At 35.9% G+C, this 17,479-nt stretch overlaps 1 protein-coding gene across 2 annotated transcripts in view; it reads right to left on the reverse strand.

Moving 5' to 3' along the window:
• Window positions 1-7,477: 7,477 nt before the first annotated feature.
• The window catches only part of CACNA2D1 (calcium voltage-gated channel auxiliary subunit alpha2delta 1), a 676,615-nt gene continuing 666,613 nt past the window's right edge, over window positions 7,478-17,479 (reverse strand). For both annotated transcript variants that reach the window (XM_036759223.1, XM_036759222.1), the window contains exon 38: window positions 7,478-11,806. In XM_036759223.1, coding sequence (XP_036615118.1) covers window positions 11,690-11,806 — 117 coding nt within the window. In that variant the 3' untranslated portion in view covers window positions 7,478-11,689. The remainder of the gene's footprint in view (window positions 11,807-17,479) is intronic.

Consider the following 17,479-nt stretch of genomic DNA (forward strand, 5'->3'; position numbering starts at 1 on the left):
GGCTGCTTAAAATATTTTTCTTTGACCTGGGTTAGCTCAGAAATTGGACTATAATATTCCTGGGAGTTTTCATTTTGGGATCTCTTTTAGGTGGTGATGAGTAGATTATTTCTATTTTATTGTCTGTTTTCTAGGATATTGGGGTAGTTTTCCTTGAAAATTTTTGGTACTACGATGTCTAGGCTCTTTCTTTGATCATGGCTTTCAGGTACATAAATAATTTTTAAATTATCTCAATCTACTTTCTAGATCAGTTGTTTTTACAATGAGATATTTTACATTTTCATCCATTTTTTCATTCTTTTGACTTTGTTTTATTGTTTCTTGAGGCCTCCTGGAGTCACTAGCTTCCACTTGCTCAGTTATATTTTTAAGGAGTGATTTTCTTCAATAAGCTTTTGTACCTCCTTTTCCGTTTGGCCAAGTCTTTTTCTTTAAGGTGTTATTTTCTTCAGGGTTTTTTTTCCCCTTTTTAACCAAGCTGTCTTATCTTTTCATAACTTTCTTCCTTTGCTCTCATTTCTTTACCTAATTTTTCCTCTACCACTCTTATCTGATTTTGAAAATCATCATTTTTCTCAGGGGTGAGGAACCTGTGGCCTTCTAGGTCCTTGGGGCCTTTTGACTGAGTCCAAGTTTTATAGAACAAATCATTTTATTAAGGGGATTTGTTTTGTGAAATTTGGATTCAGTCAAAGGGCTGCACTTGAGGACCTAGAGGGCCACATGTGGCCTTGAGGCCACCGATTCCCCATTCCTGGTTCATCTCTTCCAGGAAACCTTATTGATTTGTGTCCGATTCACATTATTTTTCTTTAAGGCTTTGCTTGTAGCCGTTTTGCTGTCATTGTCTTCTTCTGAGTTTGTGTCTCAATCTTCTCTGCCACCATTGGCCAGGCTCTTTTTGTGGTGATTGTTTGCTCATTTTTTACAACTTATTTCTTGACTTTGAACTTTATGTTAAAGTTGGTCTTTGCTCACCTTTTGGGTAGAGGGGCAGTGTCTCAAGTTTCAGGTTTTTTTCACATTACTCTTCAGGGAGTTTGGAAGTTTTTGATGCTTCCAAGTTGGTGTAATGTGGGGAGAAGTGTGGTCACTGCTTTCCTGGTCTGCAGTCTGGTCCTTAATGAGGAAGGGTCCATGATCCCTTGAGATTGCAAGCGATACGGCTCCTTAAGGGGTCTTTTCCCTTGAGACCAAAAGTGATACTGTTCTTTTGGGTCCCTGCTCCCTTGGCACTGGAAGTGATAGTTGACCTCAGGGCCTTTGTTTCCTCATAAGTGAATGGGCTCCTCTGTGCCCTTGTACTGTGACCCAGAAGTGGGTTTAGACAATGGATTTGCCTGCATCCAGAACTAGCATTGGGGTTCTCTGTAATCTCTTTTTCACCAGTTGGTAGGCCTCCTTGCATCTCTGGCTGGAGAGCTCCTGAAGCTTCTGTGGCTTCTGTCATCACCACTAAGACCCACCATTGATATTGCATCCATGTGGGCTCTGGGATAACCTGACACCCCCATGTAACAAATCTCTTCTACTCAACTCCTAAGCTTCTTGTACTTGGGTTGGAAAAATATCTCACCCTGTCTCTCCAGAATTCAATTTGAGACATTATTCAAAATTTGTTTGGAGGGTAATGTTGGGAGAGCTTGGCTGATTGCTTCCTCTTCTCTGCCATCTTGACACCACCCCTACAAACTCCTTGTATTTATTTCTTCACAAGCTATTTCTACCTCACCTTGTTGCAATTTGGTGTCTTCCTCTACTGTAATGCTTAAACTACCCTCTCAAATGTTACTTATTATAGTATTTTTAGTCTTAGGAAGGTCTTCTATAGCCATCTAACTTAATCAGTACTGGAAAAAAATCCTTTCTACACCATACCTAGTAAATGGTTACTTAGCCTTGGCTTGAAGACCTTCAGTGAGGCTACGAAAGGGAGGGTAAATCCCTTTCAGTGTTCGTTGAATCATTTCAATGATCTTTTTTGATGAACTGATCAAATGAGATAATATGTGTAAAGCACTTAGTACAATGCCTGGCACATAGTAGGTACTATATAAATTCTTATTCTCTTTTCCCATTTCCTAATCCACTTCAGGGTAGTTCTGAATGTTAGGTAATAATTCTTTACATCAAGTCTAAATTTGTCTCTTTTCAACTCCCATATTGCTATCTTAGTTGTCTCTAAAGAGAAATAACGAGTCCTATCCTTCTTCCACGTGATCAGCCCTCTACTGCTTGAAGATAATGTGTGTGCGTGCACATATGTATGTATGTATATATGTGTTTACATATATATATATGTGTGTGTGTATCTTTACCATCATTCTCCAGAATCTTGTGTTTTCTAGTCTAATCATCTTTCATACTTTCAAATGATCATCGTAAGATTTGATCTTGAAGTTCTCCATCATCTTGGTCCTTGAAGTCCTCTGAATGCTGTCCATTTTAGCAATATCCTTAAGAAAATGTGCCCAGAACTCCAGATGTCGTATGATCAGACAGAGTAAGATAAATTAATTTATTTTAAAATTCCTTTCTCACAGAAATGGTGACCTCTTCATTGCTAAATCACTTCTTTTTCTCTTCATCAATCATCTTTCTTGACCACTCTGCAACATTTGACGCTGTTGAGCTTCCTGATTTACCTTTATCTTTCATGTACATATCCTTCAAAAGAATATAAATTCTTTAAAACTATAGTGCCTGTATCAAATTTGTCTCTGTATCCCCAGAAAGTAGAACAGTCCCTTGCATATAATAGACTGTGAATGAATTTGTATTGAATTATGTTGAATTCACTTTTCTGTTAGTGAAGAGAAAATATCCACAAAGATCAAATTTCTCAGGGAGAAAGTTTTCTATTTCTTTCCCCTACACAGGAGGGAAGCAATTCCTGATTATTGGAGATATAAATCACTAATTATGAAAGACCCAAGGATATTCCGCATGTTTGAATTGATCTAGGGAAAATTCTTGAGAATAGCAATATTGTATTTGAAGCTAGTTTTGAAGGAAAAGAGATTTTCTGCTCACATTCAGCATCTAATAATCCATTTTCAGATGTGACTTAGTTTTTCTGTTTTCCTGATTCTCATCAATCTTTTGTCTTTACTAAGATTAACATAGAATATACAATCAGATAATCCACTTATGCACTAATTTGCTATATGTGGCATTGTATTGATAATGAATCTTTTTTATAGCTTACCCACTTATTGCATGGATGTTGATATTACATTTATCATGCTGAGGTGTACTTTCCAGGTTTCATTGTTTTAAAAATGATCACTTGATCATCCTTATTACTTGAAAATCTTTGCAATTTTCCATTTTATTTCCATAAATGTGAAACATATGTATTGGAATTTCATAATAAAATTATAAATACAGTAAGAGAAAAAAGGGACATGATTCTATAGGAGAATTTAGCCTTATTAGATAATCTAGGTTATGTGTGATTGAGTGATAATGAATATATTTTGATTCTTATTACTTTTCTCTTACTATTCTAGTCATCACATTTCTTTTTTTTTTCTACCCTTAAATACTGATAATCCAATTTCTTCCTCTCCTCCTTATCCCCCTTTCTTCTTCCTTCCTTCCCTGTCACTCATGTTGTCTGACTCTGTAGCCCCCGACATTCTCTTCATCCTTTACTCTTAAATTTTCCTGTTTCTCTTGGAAATTATTTTCTCACCACAAACCCGCTTTCCTCTTTCACTGTCTCTGGGCATGGAAAGACATGAACTGATCAATGCAAAGTGAACATATTTTACTCTGTATCGGTTTTCACTCTGCTCCCCACCCCCCCCAAAAATACACCATGACTACAAGGTAAATGGAAAGAACCACCACCAAACTGTTTTGCAATATTTGAAAGAACAATTAAAACCCCAAGGAAGAGATGTGAGGAGACAGTAATGTGCAGAAGTGGGAGGTCCACGAATGTGGAACATTGCATATATTTTAAGAATTTTTTTTTCATGTATTGATCAGTTTTGTTGATTGCTTTATCTTCTTGAGAACATTCTTGTTATATGGGATAGCCTTCTGAGAGGGAGGAGAAAGGCAAGAATACAGTGGAAAATTAAGGTGATGTAAAAACAAAAGGTATCAAATACGTTTTAAAATATAATGGAAAAAGAAGGAAATAGATAACATATTTCCACCTTAGTTTTTTTTTCCTCTTCCTTAAACATTCCATTTTTTTTTCCAACCAGTGCTTATGTGGCATTTTCTTGAGACCCTTGATTATTCATCCAATCACCCTCCTTTGAATACTCTCTAGCTTGTCAGATTCTTTCCTAAAATGTGGCTTATTGTGTAACACAGTATTCTAGACGTGATCTGACTAAAACAGAGTATGGAGGAAATATTGCCTCCCGCATTTGGGACACCAGGGGTCTTTTAATGTGACCTAAGATTTCATTAGTTTTTTTGGCTGCCATTATCACTCCATTGATTCGTATTGAGCTTATGGTATATTAAAAATCCCTAGATATTTTTTAGATGATATATTGTCATAGTCATACATCTCTATACCATACTTGTGAAGGATTTTGTTTTTGACCCAACTTTCAGTGTAAGAGGTGGAGTAAAGAGGGAGAGAGAAGAAGATAGGAAGAAAGAAATTCAGAGGAAGGTGTATCGCCAACGTGATACTCACAGTAGCTGCTTTGAATGTGCAGGTGGATTTCCAAGTGTGGATAGCAAAATATAACACACTCTCTTCCTCAAAGATGAAACCAAGATATTTATTCAGATACCAGAAAGCCAGATCCACCATGGTAACAAAGAAGTTGGTACACATTACCAATGCAGGGAGCACTGACATCATCAGGCCTTCTCACAAACAAGATCGCTTAGGCAAAATGCCTCCCTCTCACTCATGCTAGCTGTTCTGCCTCAGCTCTGCCTGTTCTCTCCCAGCTCTGCCTCACTCTCACTTTCTGCTCCACCTGTTCCTGCTCCATCTGTTCAGCAAGCTCCTCCCACCACCGGCTCCATGTGACTCATGCTCAAAGCAGGTCACATAGTTTAATATTAATTAAGGTGGGTCTTTTTTACTGTTTCCTCTTTTAGCACGTATTTAATCAAATGGCCTTGATGAATCCGGCCTTTGTTTCTTTGATTAAATTAGGAGTCTTTGATGACTTCCTTGCCTCAAGGGAAAGCCTGGTTTGCATGGGTTTGAGTCCCAGGTTTGTGATGCTTTTAGGTAACATGGATGAGTTGCGCGTGTGATGCCCTTTGATGCTGAAGAGAATATATAAACTCAAGAGGTTGGCGTCTTCGTTTGGGGCTCTCAGCCACTGGAAGAGTGGTGTGGGACTCTGGCCAGCTGCTCTAAGAGCCTCCTAGCTTGTGAATCCAGATGTTGATGCTTTCCTGGGAACCTGAATCTAGGTGTGGGATAGTAAAAGATTGAAATGATGTTGAGAATCGAAAAGACATGATGGCTATAGGAGGCATTTTAAGTGGCATCTGACACACACAAGGCAGGAAAACATGTGACTGAAATTCTGAACTTCTGTAACTTGGAGAAAATAGGTAAGTAAGATACATAGGAAATTCAGTTTTAAGGAAAAGCTAGGGGAAGGCTGGCACAAGACATAGCAAAATCAGTTTTAGACATATTAAATCTGGGTTACCAGCAATAAGTTGGTAATACAGCCAGTAAGCAGTTGGAAATATAGTACTGGGGCTCTAGAAAAGGGGGTAAAGGTAAATGAAATTTTCGAGTTTTTTTTACTAGATATAATAGTTGAAACCCTGAGGGAAAGAATGACAAATGCCAATATTTAGTATGTGAGAGGAAGAAAATAAAAGAACCAATGAGTGGAAGTAGAAGCAGTTGAAGAGTGGGAGCACTGGGTTGTTATAGTGACACAGAATCACAGGAGAAGTTTCAAAGAGGAGGCAATCAGTAGCATAAATCTATGGAGAAATAAAAGTTTAAGGGCAATTTTAAAAAGAGAGAGAGAGACTGAGAAAAGGCCATTGAATTTGGCTACTAGGTGGCCACTGGTGATTGTAGAGTGAATTTATAACTGATGGGAAGCAGAGCCCAATTTGAAGGAATGGGGCGAGTGGGTGGTGGAAAGGGCAGTGAGTGTGGGGCATTCTGCTTAAGTTCCCTTGTAAGAGGAAGGAGATGGAATGGATACTGTCTAGCTTGGGGTAGGGGAAGTAGCAAGATCAAAGAAAGGTATTTTTTTTTAATGGACAGGACTGAAACTCAGGAATGTTTACAAACTAGGGGAAGAAGATTGTAGAGAGGAAGAGTCGGAAATGTTTAAGTGGGAAGAGGTAATTGATGAAGCAAGAAGCTCCCCTGCCCCCCAAAATGGGGGTGGGACCAAAACAGTGACAGAAGATACTGAAAAGATTGGAAAGGAATCCCTTAAAGTGAGAGAAAAATGCAGAGCAGGGTGTCAGTGTTTGCCAAAGATTTATTTCAGTTTTGTTGGGGGAAATTTACTAAAATCCACTTGGTCAGAAATTATGTGCCAGGTTTCTACGTCACTACTAGAGTACCAACTATGAAAATAATAATAATGGTGATGATGGTGATGATAATGATGAACCATTTTATTACCCATTAAGAATGTTGTTTATGTTTATGTGTAGGGCACTACTGCTGTCACATGGGAATCCCCCTGAAGCAAGAGAGAAGAAAGCTCAGATTACCTGAATTGGAAGGGTCAAACTCACTAACAGTCTGAAGGACAAAACCTAGGGCAGGTATAAGCTGTTACATTAGGAAGAAGACACGCATACAAACATTTAGAAAAAAAAATAGAACTGGGGGAGGAGAGTGTTACCGAGGAATTTTGGTGAGGTGTACATTTCTGAACCTGTAAAATTTGACTTAAAACTCTAAAATTGCTTTACGGTTTTGTAGTTTTTTTGAGGTCCGCAAAACACTGGTCCATGATTTCTGCCTTTTTCTTTTTCATAACACAACTTAACATGTTAATAAGTAAATTTGGAGGTTCTATATACACCTTGACGAATGAAACTTGAGTAAAACAAGTAGAGATTTCCCCAGTACGTGTACATGGGTATGTGCTGAAAGGTGTGTGTGTGTGTGTGTGTGTGTGTGTGTGTGTGTGTGTGTGTGTGTGTATTTGTTGTTGCTGAGTCATTTTCAGTCATGTCTGACTTTCTATGATTCCAATTGGAGTTTTCTTGCCAAAGATACTGTATGCACATATGTATAGGTATGTGTATATATGTGTGTGTTTGTGTATATGTATGTGTGTATAATATACACCTCTATAAATACATTTATATGACCGTGTGTATATATCTATATATATATATATAAATATATCTATATCTATATATCCATATGTATTTATATACATTTGTAGCATGGAACTCTCTTTCAGTGGTCCAAAAATCTCTAGATGAGAGCCTCATCTCCCCACCAACCAAATTATGTACGTGATTAATAAATTCATGCTGTATGGTGGTTTCAAATGATAAATTTTTATTCTGAATATACTGTTTTTTTGCACAAGATTTAACACAACATTTTCTAGGATTATAAACTTTTTATAACAGTATTATACAAATTTTTACAAAATTTTTTTTCAGGCTTGTCAAGTTCCACAAAAGTGTCAAGAGAACACAATAAAAGGGAGAAAAGGCCTGTTGCCCAGCAAGAGCAAGCCAGGGCCTTTTTTTTTTTAATGGATGCACACTGAGCATTTCAATAAAAACATCCCCAAAAGCATGATCCAGACATTCCATAGAACACAACAGAGAAGACAGATTAGTCAGGTCACATTGTAAATTCAGTTGGCTTCAAAACAAGACAGTATATTCCTTAAGCCTCGGTGAAATTTGTTTGAGATGATTATTTGAACAAGAAACAATGCAAATATAAGTCCTTGTTAAGAGTAGGTTAATGCTGTTGGAACTCTGGATTTGATTTTCAGACACTTTTGTCTTTGTTTACAGTAGTGCACACTGACTTAACAATATTAACATTCTAATATTGGGGTAAAAATAAAGCTCGGCCTTTATTTCGGCACTATATAGATGATGAAGGTGGGAGCAAACTTGGGTTGCTAGTCCTTCTAGTATAGTTTTTAAAAGCATCACAGGCATTCTCTAGTGGCCCACTATGTCAGTTCTCTATAATTCTAGCAAGTTGAGCTTCTTAACTCACAGGACCAATGGGTAAGAATTTGATATTAAGACAGAAGTTAAGCTTTGGTGTAAGGGGACAAAGGTTTGAATGTTATTTATAACATAGTGAAAGCATTGAACAGCAAGTAACACTTGGGTTGCAAAGGTCACTTAAAAGGGATACTGCCTATTTGAATCCAGTAAGGCCAGTTTAGAGTTAATAAAAGGAATATTATAGGAAAACTTACAAATGGCAGCAACACTGTGGTGTTTTTTTTTTCTCCAAGTTAAGCAATAAAGCCTCAAGCATTAGAAACATGAAAAAGGTCATACTAAAATCTCATAAGTCCAGGACCTAAAAATCTCTTCAGTCAAACTTGCTAACTATGTCATGTTAAAAACCTGTTACAAATATGGACCACGATTGGTGTTTTGGCAGTAATGCTGGTTGTTCAAATGAAGAAACTAGAAAGGAGCCATTCGTGTTAAATCCTTTACTGATTACTTAACACCAATGCAAGGATTGTTTTCATTTTGGTTAGTGAAGAATCTACAGGATGTTGCATGACTAAGGTGTAAATCAAATATATTCAAAGCTTTTCTTCATCTCTTGGTGGTTTTCAAATACTTTGGAAACAAATATTGATAGTATACATCTATTAAATCATCGCCAACAGTCAAAACTCACAGGAAAATATCAACTTTACACATTGTAATTTGAAGGAATGGGTTTTTTTTTCCCTTAGAAAAGTATGCTAGGAGATTTAAAACTAACAGCAGTCACAAGGACATTTTTCAGTCAGAGAAACTTTGCTTATGAAATTTATCACCATGCATGTGGTTTACAGATTATATACTTTTTTCCTAACAGAAATGAGCTGCTCATGCACTAAAACGTTTTTATGCCAATAGAAATGGAATAGGATACCAAGTTTAATTGTAATTAGTTCAATAAAGAATGAATCCCATGAAAAAGATTCCATTACTCACTGAAAATGGTATTTTAAAATGTTTTTCAAGAGAGTATTCTATGTTGGAAGTAATTACATAATTTAAATATTTATTATTTAAATATATCGTCTAGGGGAGTCCTTGCTATAATTTCCCAACCTCGAAACTTGCCACTGACTTGACAGAGTTTAGCAAAGCTTCAATACCAGCATTTATATATTTTAGTAAGCTAAAATATATAACTTAAATAGTTTAAGCATGTTGGTTTAGCATTTTGATTTTGACATTCTCCAAACAAGAAAATCAATACCGAAACAAATTTGTTTTACCTGAGGGTTTTACAGTCAGTCATAAAGAATATTTGAAACATTTGAATAATAATTCTACCTAGAACATAACATTCCAAATACTTTTCACTTTGGTGGAGTTTCCTTTTGTTGTTGTGGTGGTGATGGTGGGGTGTGTGTGTTGTGTGTGTTTAATTAGCATTGCTATCATTAATGTAAGGAAGGTAAAACTTTATTGTTATACCTAGGTACAAAGGGGCCTACCACTATCAAAATGATGAATTAGAGGTATAAATTTAATGTCAGTTGTGACAACCAAAGCTGGAAGTTTCCCATTTTTGGAAAAAAAAAATAAGGGAACAGACACAATTGGAACCAAGGGTATATAGGAGAGCCAGAAATGGTATTGGACGCCACAAAAAAAGAAAAAAAAACTTTTAAGCCATGCCATGGGGTTGTTTTTGCTCTTTGATATGATATGATAGGGGAACATGCTGGACAACTTCAGTAAAATTTTGATATTGTGTAAAAAAAATTATACAGGAATGCTTTTCCAACATATACAAACATATATGTATATGTATACACACATACAAGATATTTTGCATGGTGTTTTTCTGCTTTTATGAACTAATGCATTTTATATAATAAACATTTGCCGATTGTAGCTTTTAGCTAAATTATAGATCACCAGAGTTGTACATTCATCGATCTATCTCTCACAATACTGTTTAGTTCTGAAAACCAGAAGCAAGCACGCTCTTCTACCTCTATACTATACTACAGTGCAATATCATGATTTCCTGCACCAATTGGTTTCACCAATGAAATTGTATAAAAAAAAAGCAATCTTTGTTATTCACAATCAAGTATTAATGTGCATACATATAGATTCAAGGTTTCCTGCTTGTTCAGATTACTGTAATATCTCACTGAACTGGGTGAAAATTTTGTTCACTTGACCTGGCCATTTTTAATGAAAAACAGCAAGAGAACTTTGAAAACTGCAGGTGCTAACATTTAATTGAACAGAGAGGAAACCTGGTATGAATCTTCATTTAGAACATATATGTGCTCTTTAAAAATAAATGTGTCAAATCTGATTTATATACTTAAAATATCTGTACACAGGTTTTCAGGCAAAAGCACTAATCTGTATAAAATTCCATTTCTCCATACTCCTCACTGCAGTCCAGTCTTTCAACATTTTCATTTCACAGTATATTCAGATATTTTTTAACCAGATCATGTAAGATTATTTAATTGCATTATAACTGCAAATTTCAGTTTCTCTTAACAATAATACCACTCAGTTACCTTAAAAATAGACGACACTCTACAACTGAAGAAAAGAAACAAACGAAAAACAAATAGCAGCAGTATCATGCAAAATACCCTTGGTAGCCAAAGTTCAATGATCACAAAAAAGATTTTTCCCTTCCCATCCCACCCACCACCTCTACCATCTCTTAGAAGACTTTGAAAGATTTGGCCAGCAGTTCACAACTATGCTATGAACAGAGAGAACATTAATTAGAACTGTTCTTTTTAAAGGGATGATATTTATCAAGAAAATATGTTAGATGGCTAAAATAGCTAACCCTCAAGCACCTTTATTTTAGTAATTTGATTGTTGTTATACTTAAACCAACAGTTTAAAACCTACCAACACCCCCCCCCCCCACTTCAAAACTTAGCTGGTCACCCATTTTTTAAATATATTTTTGGCAGAATAAGCCACTCTTCATAAGGCATTTCATTCATGGTGAACTTTTGACAAAGACTAGCCAGTATTAATATTTACATCATTTGGCCATTTAGAATTCATCTCTGATTTTGTTTTCAACACAACTGATATTCAAACTTTTAACAGAGTCAAATATCAAAGCAAAATAAAATTGATTACTGGAAATCTTGATAAAATCAAAGGGAGCAAAATGAGTCGAAGTTCAGGTCAAAAGATGGAGAACTGATATGATTAAGAAGCCATTTTAAAGGGGGAGCCCTTTTACATGAAGTCATCAGTGATCCAACAACAACAACAAAAATATCAGATTCCTCAGTAAAGTACATATAGGATTCTGCTTTGACAGCATAGATGATGCAGCATTCACACAAGTTTAAGGGTCTGACACTCCAACATGCAGCCACTGTGGGTGCCTAATGAGTCTTTCACATAGAGTTTTACCATGTTGTTTTGAGAACAGCTGATTTTCTGCTGTCTGAATAATTGACCCTTTTGTAATTAAACAGGGCTCATGTTTTGGCAGGGTCTTGAGATCAGTTATGCAGATTTTGGTTTCATAAGGTCATAACTGGCAATGTCTACTGCCAGATAACAGCCAAAGCAGTGCAAACTGGATTCCTATCATAGACCACAACGATGGGTTCAATCCAGAAACCCCACCACAATCTGAATAATCTTCCTATTGGGAAAAAAAAGACAAATTAATTTCCTTTAAAATATTTATCGAGACAGTCTAAATAGTATGCTAATTCTTACCCACATCTTGAACTCACCTTAAAGAATTGCTTTATATGTAACTGAAATTAATTATATTCCTCAAGCATTATTGAATTATGGAGTTATTTTACAAAGTTATAGTGACCATCACCCTTTGTCCCCAAAATGTCAGTTGATGATTCTGATAAAAACTAGGTAAAAATAATTATGACATTAGAATTGGTTGTCCCATTGAGTGAGACATTAAATTTTAGTGGAGGATACTTGAATTCATGATAACATATAGATAGCGTTATTCTCAACGTGGTAGTACTTTATAAGCAGAAATAGTAGGAGGAAGAAGAATGGCATTGATCTCAGGATCACGAATAACGAAGCAAACTTGTACAGAAATATGCAAACAATAACAAAGAAATCTTTCAAATGATGCCCCAGTACAAAATATTTGAACTTGGTGTTTTAAAAGAATTTGGTATCAACTATAATTTGAAAATTTTTGAAAATGGAAAAAGAAATGGTTCCTTTCAAAACTAGATTCCCAATACCAATTAACAGTTATCAAGGGAAATGTTCCATACATGAATGCCCCACACAAAGCATTCCTTTCATTAAAAATAATCATAGAATTTCATAGAAAAATAAAACATGAAAGTGGAAGAACTTGACTCATAAATCCTGAGAGAAAAATCTTATAGCATGTGAATTCCAACACTACCTGCCACCAATGAACATTTTCTTTCTGACTATCTTCAAGGCTAGCAGTCTTCATCCTACCACAGCCAAAAGCAAGTCATCCTTTAAATTTGTTGTCTGGGTTCTATATTTCACCATCTTAGGTTGTTCTAGGTTCTTTCCATAGTTCCCTTAAAGCTGTCTGCAGAACCTCATAAATGACCCAATATATCTGCTAAGGCATTAAATCCTTTCTAACTTTCCCTGAACTTTTTTCCCGCACATTGGACTTCTCTTTATAAATACACTTTATTCAAACTATTGCATTTTTCAAGACTCAACAGTTAGTTAATTGTGTAATTTTAGGTTTGGCAGACTGAAAAGAATTTCTTATTTTTCAGAAGCCTTTAACTCTGAAACCTACCTGGAGTCCTGACCCACATAGAAAATTTAAGTTATTCACAACATACTACCTTGCCATGGTCTGCCTAATAACATGTCAGTGAAATAATTCTTAATATTTTAAGGTAATAACTTTTTAAGAGGCTTCAAAATTTCTCTTGTTTGGTTTTTCCCACAAGTTGCTTCCAACATGAGACAACTTAGAATCTCAGGTCTCAAGTTTTTGGTTAACTATAGGAACAATCAGAAAAATAACAAATGTTCTGAATATTTTTATAGGCTAGTATGCTCTTATGTTAGGTGGATTGTAGACAGTGAAAAAAAAATCACTCTCAGACCATGGGTTACCATGTTATGTTCTATTGAATGAGTTATTAGCATACAAATGATGACTCATTTACAATACCAGAAAGATGTCTAGAAAGCATTTTGAAATTCATAACAGGGCTTAAATAGGTGAGCTCTCCCAACCATTAATAGGCCATGTGACCTGCTTATGTCACAGGAAGCCTAAATCACATGTGGTGGGAGGAGCTTCCTGACAGGAAAAGGAAGTTATGTCAGAGAAAATGGAGAGAGGACAGTTATGGCTGCTAATGGCTATTAATGACCATTGTGTCCGTTAGAGCTGAGGTAATAAAAGTTGACCTCTGATAGCTGAACAGACTGACATCTGTACTGTGAGTTTGTTTTTGGGAAGGGGGTCTGAGAGGTTTTGGGATGGCGAGGCTCCATGTTGTGATATTATGTATCTGATGCTTCACTGCTGCGATGAATTGGGAAGATGGCTTATGGAATATGGTTCTCTGGTGTCTGAATAAATGGTTTCCTTCCACCTGCTATGTGGAGAGTCTCGTATACTTTGCGATACAGAACTACATAGGCATTTTTACAATTATCATCTACGTTGTTATTATTGCCTTACTGATAAAAGAGGTGACTCGGAGTTTTCAATGAACTGTTTTCAGAGATGATTTTCCCATAATTTACTGTGATTACTCGGTGATTTGGCTAGGCTTGGTTCCATAGATATAATCAACTCTAGAAGTTTAGTCAATAGGTGATGAATTCTGTGGTCAACATGACCCATTCAACTGGTGTGTTACCATATTTTATAAAAGAATTTATTTTTGTGTGATGAAAAAAATCTGGATGTTGATATTCTTGCATTTTGGTCTTGAAGAGGGATTCTTTCTAATTACCATATTTCATACCGTTGCATACTTTCTTCACATGTGATGAGGTCGCATGGTGTCATGGAACATGGATCTGGGTTCAGATGATAGCCCTTTTACTACAGACTTCTAGTTATTTTAACCTTTTCGTGCCTCAGTTTCCATATCCACAAAATGGAGTGGTTGGACTAAATGAGCTCTAAATTGTCTTCTAGCCCTAAATCTGGGATAGTCTGAACTTTTACTGTTTTGGTTTGGGAGTTCGTATTTTAGTTAAGTCCCCCTTTGAGGTTCTGTGACTTATATGTTGATTCATACCAAGACATCTGTCTACTGAGTTTCCTGGCAGTATTTTCCTGTGCGGGGTGCACATTACAACAACACGTATCGAGATCGGCAATTATTACCTGACATGTACTGTTTTAGTGGGAGGAGTGAGCAAAACACATTAAATCATAGATGTGTAGTCCTGGAAGGGGCCCTCAGAGGTTATAAAGTCTGTCATTGAGTCTCACCCATGCAGAACATTTATGCCTTCACCAGGCAGATCTCTCTCATTTGAAAAGATGACCAAGGCAGGAAATACCACAACCCCTTGTGTTAACTGACTTCATTGCAATAGTCTAAAATTTTAAAAAGCAAGTGCCCCCCAAACCACCTCTTTCTCTATTTATCTTGCCAATAATAGTGAAAAAAATAATTTTATTAGTCCTTCCTCTCTGAGGAGAAGAACAACACTTCTGGAATTTCCTCTGACCTTGTCTCTGAAGATTCTACATGTCAGTCTTTATTATAAAGCACACCTCGGTACTCTTGCCTTCATGTCCCAAAAGAAAAACATGTAGTTCATAGTTGTATCCATATATTTTTTCCAAAGGTTTATTTTATGAACTCATTTATATAGAAGGCTAAATCCCTCTTTTCTTGGCCTCAGCTGAAAAAAAAGATCATTAGATTTCCCCAAGGATTATTCAGTGGGTCATTCTGAGACTAAATTATTTTAGTCTTCTTAATGCATTTTCTCTTTAATGTTACATCTTCTTGATATGATTTAAGTATAGTTTGAAAAGTACTAAGCTAAGCCTGCACTTCAGCTAGGTAATGTATTTGAATATCCCAGGCAGTTTCAGAATTATTTTCTATGTAAAGCTATCTAGGTAAGGAAACATGGTAGCCTTTTCCAATAATCCTTTCCAATGTCAATCATCTTTTCTAAAATCATGCACTCTTATCTTGGTATACAATGTGAGATCAATCATCTTTTCAAGGATCAGTGGAGAGAGTTCTCTTTCAAAGCCTGCTGAAGTCATGAAGTTACATATGTGACACCTTTTTTTCAAATAATTTGTTTTTAAAGTGTCTCATTTGTCCAACAGACTTGTTTGTTCTACTTGGAAATACTGTTTTCTGGGATAATAATTTCTCCATATTCTAATGTGATTACTCAGTGATATGGCTAGGCCATTCTCTAAAGCTGTAGTTGATAGCTATTATAACCATATTCACTTATTCAGTCTGTGTCTATTAAGGAACTTAGTGTAACATTGTTTTTTGGCTCTGCTCTTTTATCTAAATTACTTTATAAATAATCCTTTATTTTCATCTTTTTTCTTCTTCCTTATTTAAATTTGGTCAAAATACGTTGGTATGTAGCCTAATTGAAGAACAATGATTAGTGAATGTTATAGTCTCATATGGTTAGGCAAGTGTCCAGTAATGGGTAGAAAGCTGTTATCACTGAGGTGGACCTGGGTTCAAATTTTGCCTTTGACACATAATGGCTGTGTGACCTAGAATGCCACATAACCTATCAGTGCCTGAGGCCTCAAGACTATAAAATTCCAGAACATGTCTGCATGAATAGAGGAAGTTTCCTCATCAAGAATTTATTATACCAAGGAAACTATATGCCCAAAATATGGCATATGAGTATGCAGTTTTATAGATATACTCCATAATCTGTTAACTTTGTAGAGATGTTATCTGTCTCCAGAAAGTATTGTATCTCTCACTTATGAGAGAGTCTATGTTGAGAACTCTGTGCTGTTCGAGAGAATTTTTCTGGGCAATACATTACTCTGTTCCACAACCTGATGGCAGTTAATCTTTTCCTTATATCCATTCATATGCTGAGACCTAACCTATTTCATCTTTTACTATCTTCAGTTAGCATAGCTGTCTGCCATCTTTATGGTACTCAAACTGGCTGAAGGACCATTCTGTTGTTTCCCCTTAGCCTCATGATATTTTCCTTTGTTCTCATCTCATAAGTAATCTAATCCTTTAAATGTATGCATGTGACCTGGATAAATATTTTTTATATGTAGGAATGTCATGTAGGGCAAAGCACAAAATTTTGATAGTGTAAATGTGCCAATTTTTTTCCCCCACATTGCCATCTTCTCTAGGACTTATCTATCTGAACAATCTCTTTTACATTTCCGCTGCACAGGTGGTCTCATAAATATGAGGATGATGGCCTATGTTATTCCTTGTCATTTTGGGTAGAAAGTGGTGTCTACATCAATAAAGGAACTTTATCATTATGTCTGTATGACAAAGAAGAAACTGAGAAACACCAGACTCAGATTTTAAAATAAGTATTTCCAACCTATATGATGTTGTTTGGCCCCCAAACATATTTTTCAGTATTGTTTATATCTAACTAGTGGAGCTGTTAAAAACAACACTTATGGGGAAACTTTTGTGATGACTTTGGCAAGAAGTGAATTAGCAGTAAACCTGTAAATCGTATCGAGAAAGATCCCATTAATATGGCAGAAACTAATTATATGAACAAAGATAAAAAGGTGATGCTTATTGAAATGTTGTTGATTCTGTATCCTCTAATCATAAATATCAACTTCATTATTTGTTCCATAGTTTCATTTGTTTTCTGAGTTTTTTCATCTTTAGGATAAGGGATATTAATGTGGCAGTGATAAAATAAGGCTTTGCAAAGAAGTATTTTGTATATGGTGTACTTAAAATTTATCTGTGAGATTATGTACCTAATAATAGCAACAAAGTTCTTCCTTGCAAAATGTTTAGAGTTCCCAGGGAAAGGAACTCAACTTATCCCTCATCTTGCACTGAGGAAAGCTAGGTTTGTTGCACTGCTCAGTGTTTTAATACTAAAACTTTATTTAATTAATACAAACATTTTCTGTTTATGTTTTAAATAGCCTTTTCCCTTTCACCCCACCCTCTAACCCCTATCCCACTTCTTTCTGATGAGATCACTGTTTTCATGTTAATGGTCATATCTCCATCTAGTGGTTTACCAAAATGAAATACCAAACAAACAGTTTTCATAAGCAGCAATGGAAAAACAGCACAGCAATATTGTTCCAGGAACAACAAAAATGATAGTCTGACTTGGTCAG

This window comes from Trichosurus vulpecula, chromosome 5 (genome assembly GCF_011100635.1).
Source record: "Trichosurus vulpecula isolate mTriVul1 chromosome 5, mTriVul1.pri, whole genome shotgun sequence".
Classification (NCBI taxonomy): Eukaryota; Metazoa; Chordata; class Mammalia; order Diprotodontia; family Phalangeridae; genus Trichosurus; species Trichosurus vulpecula.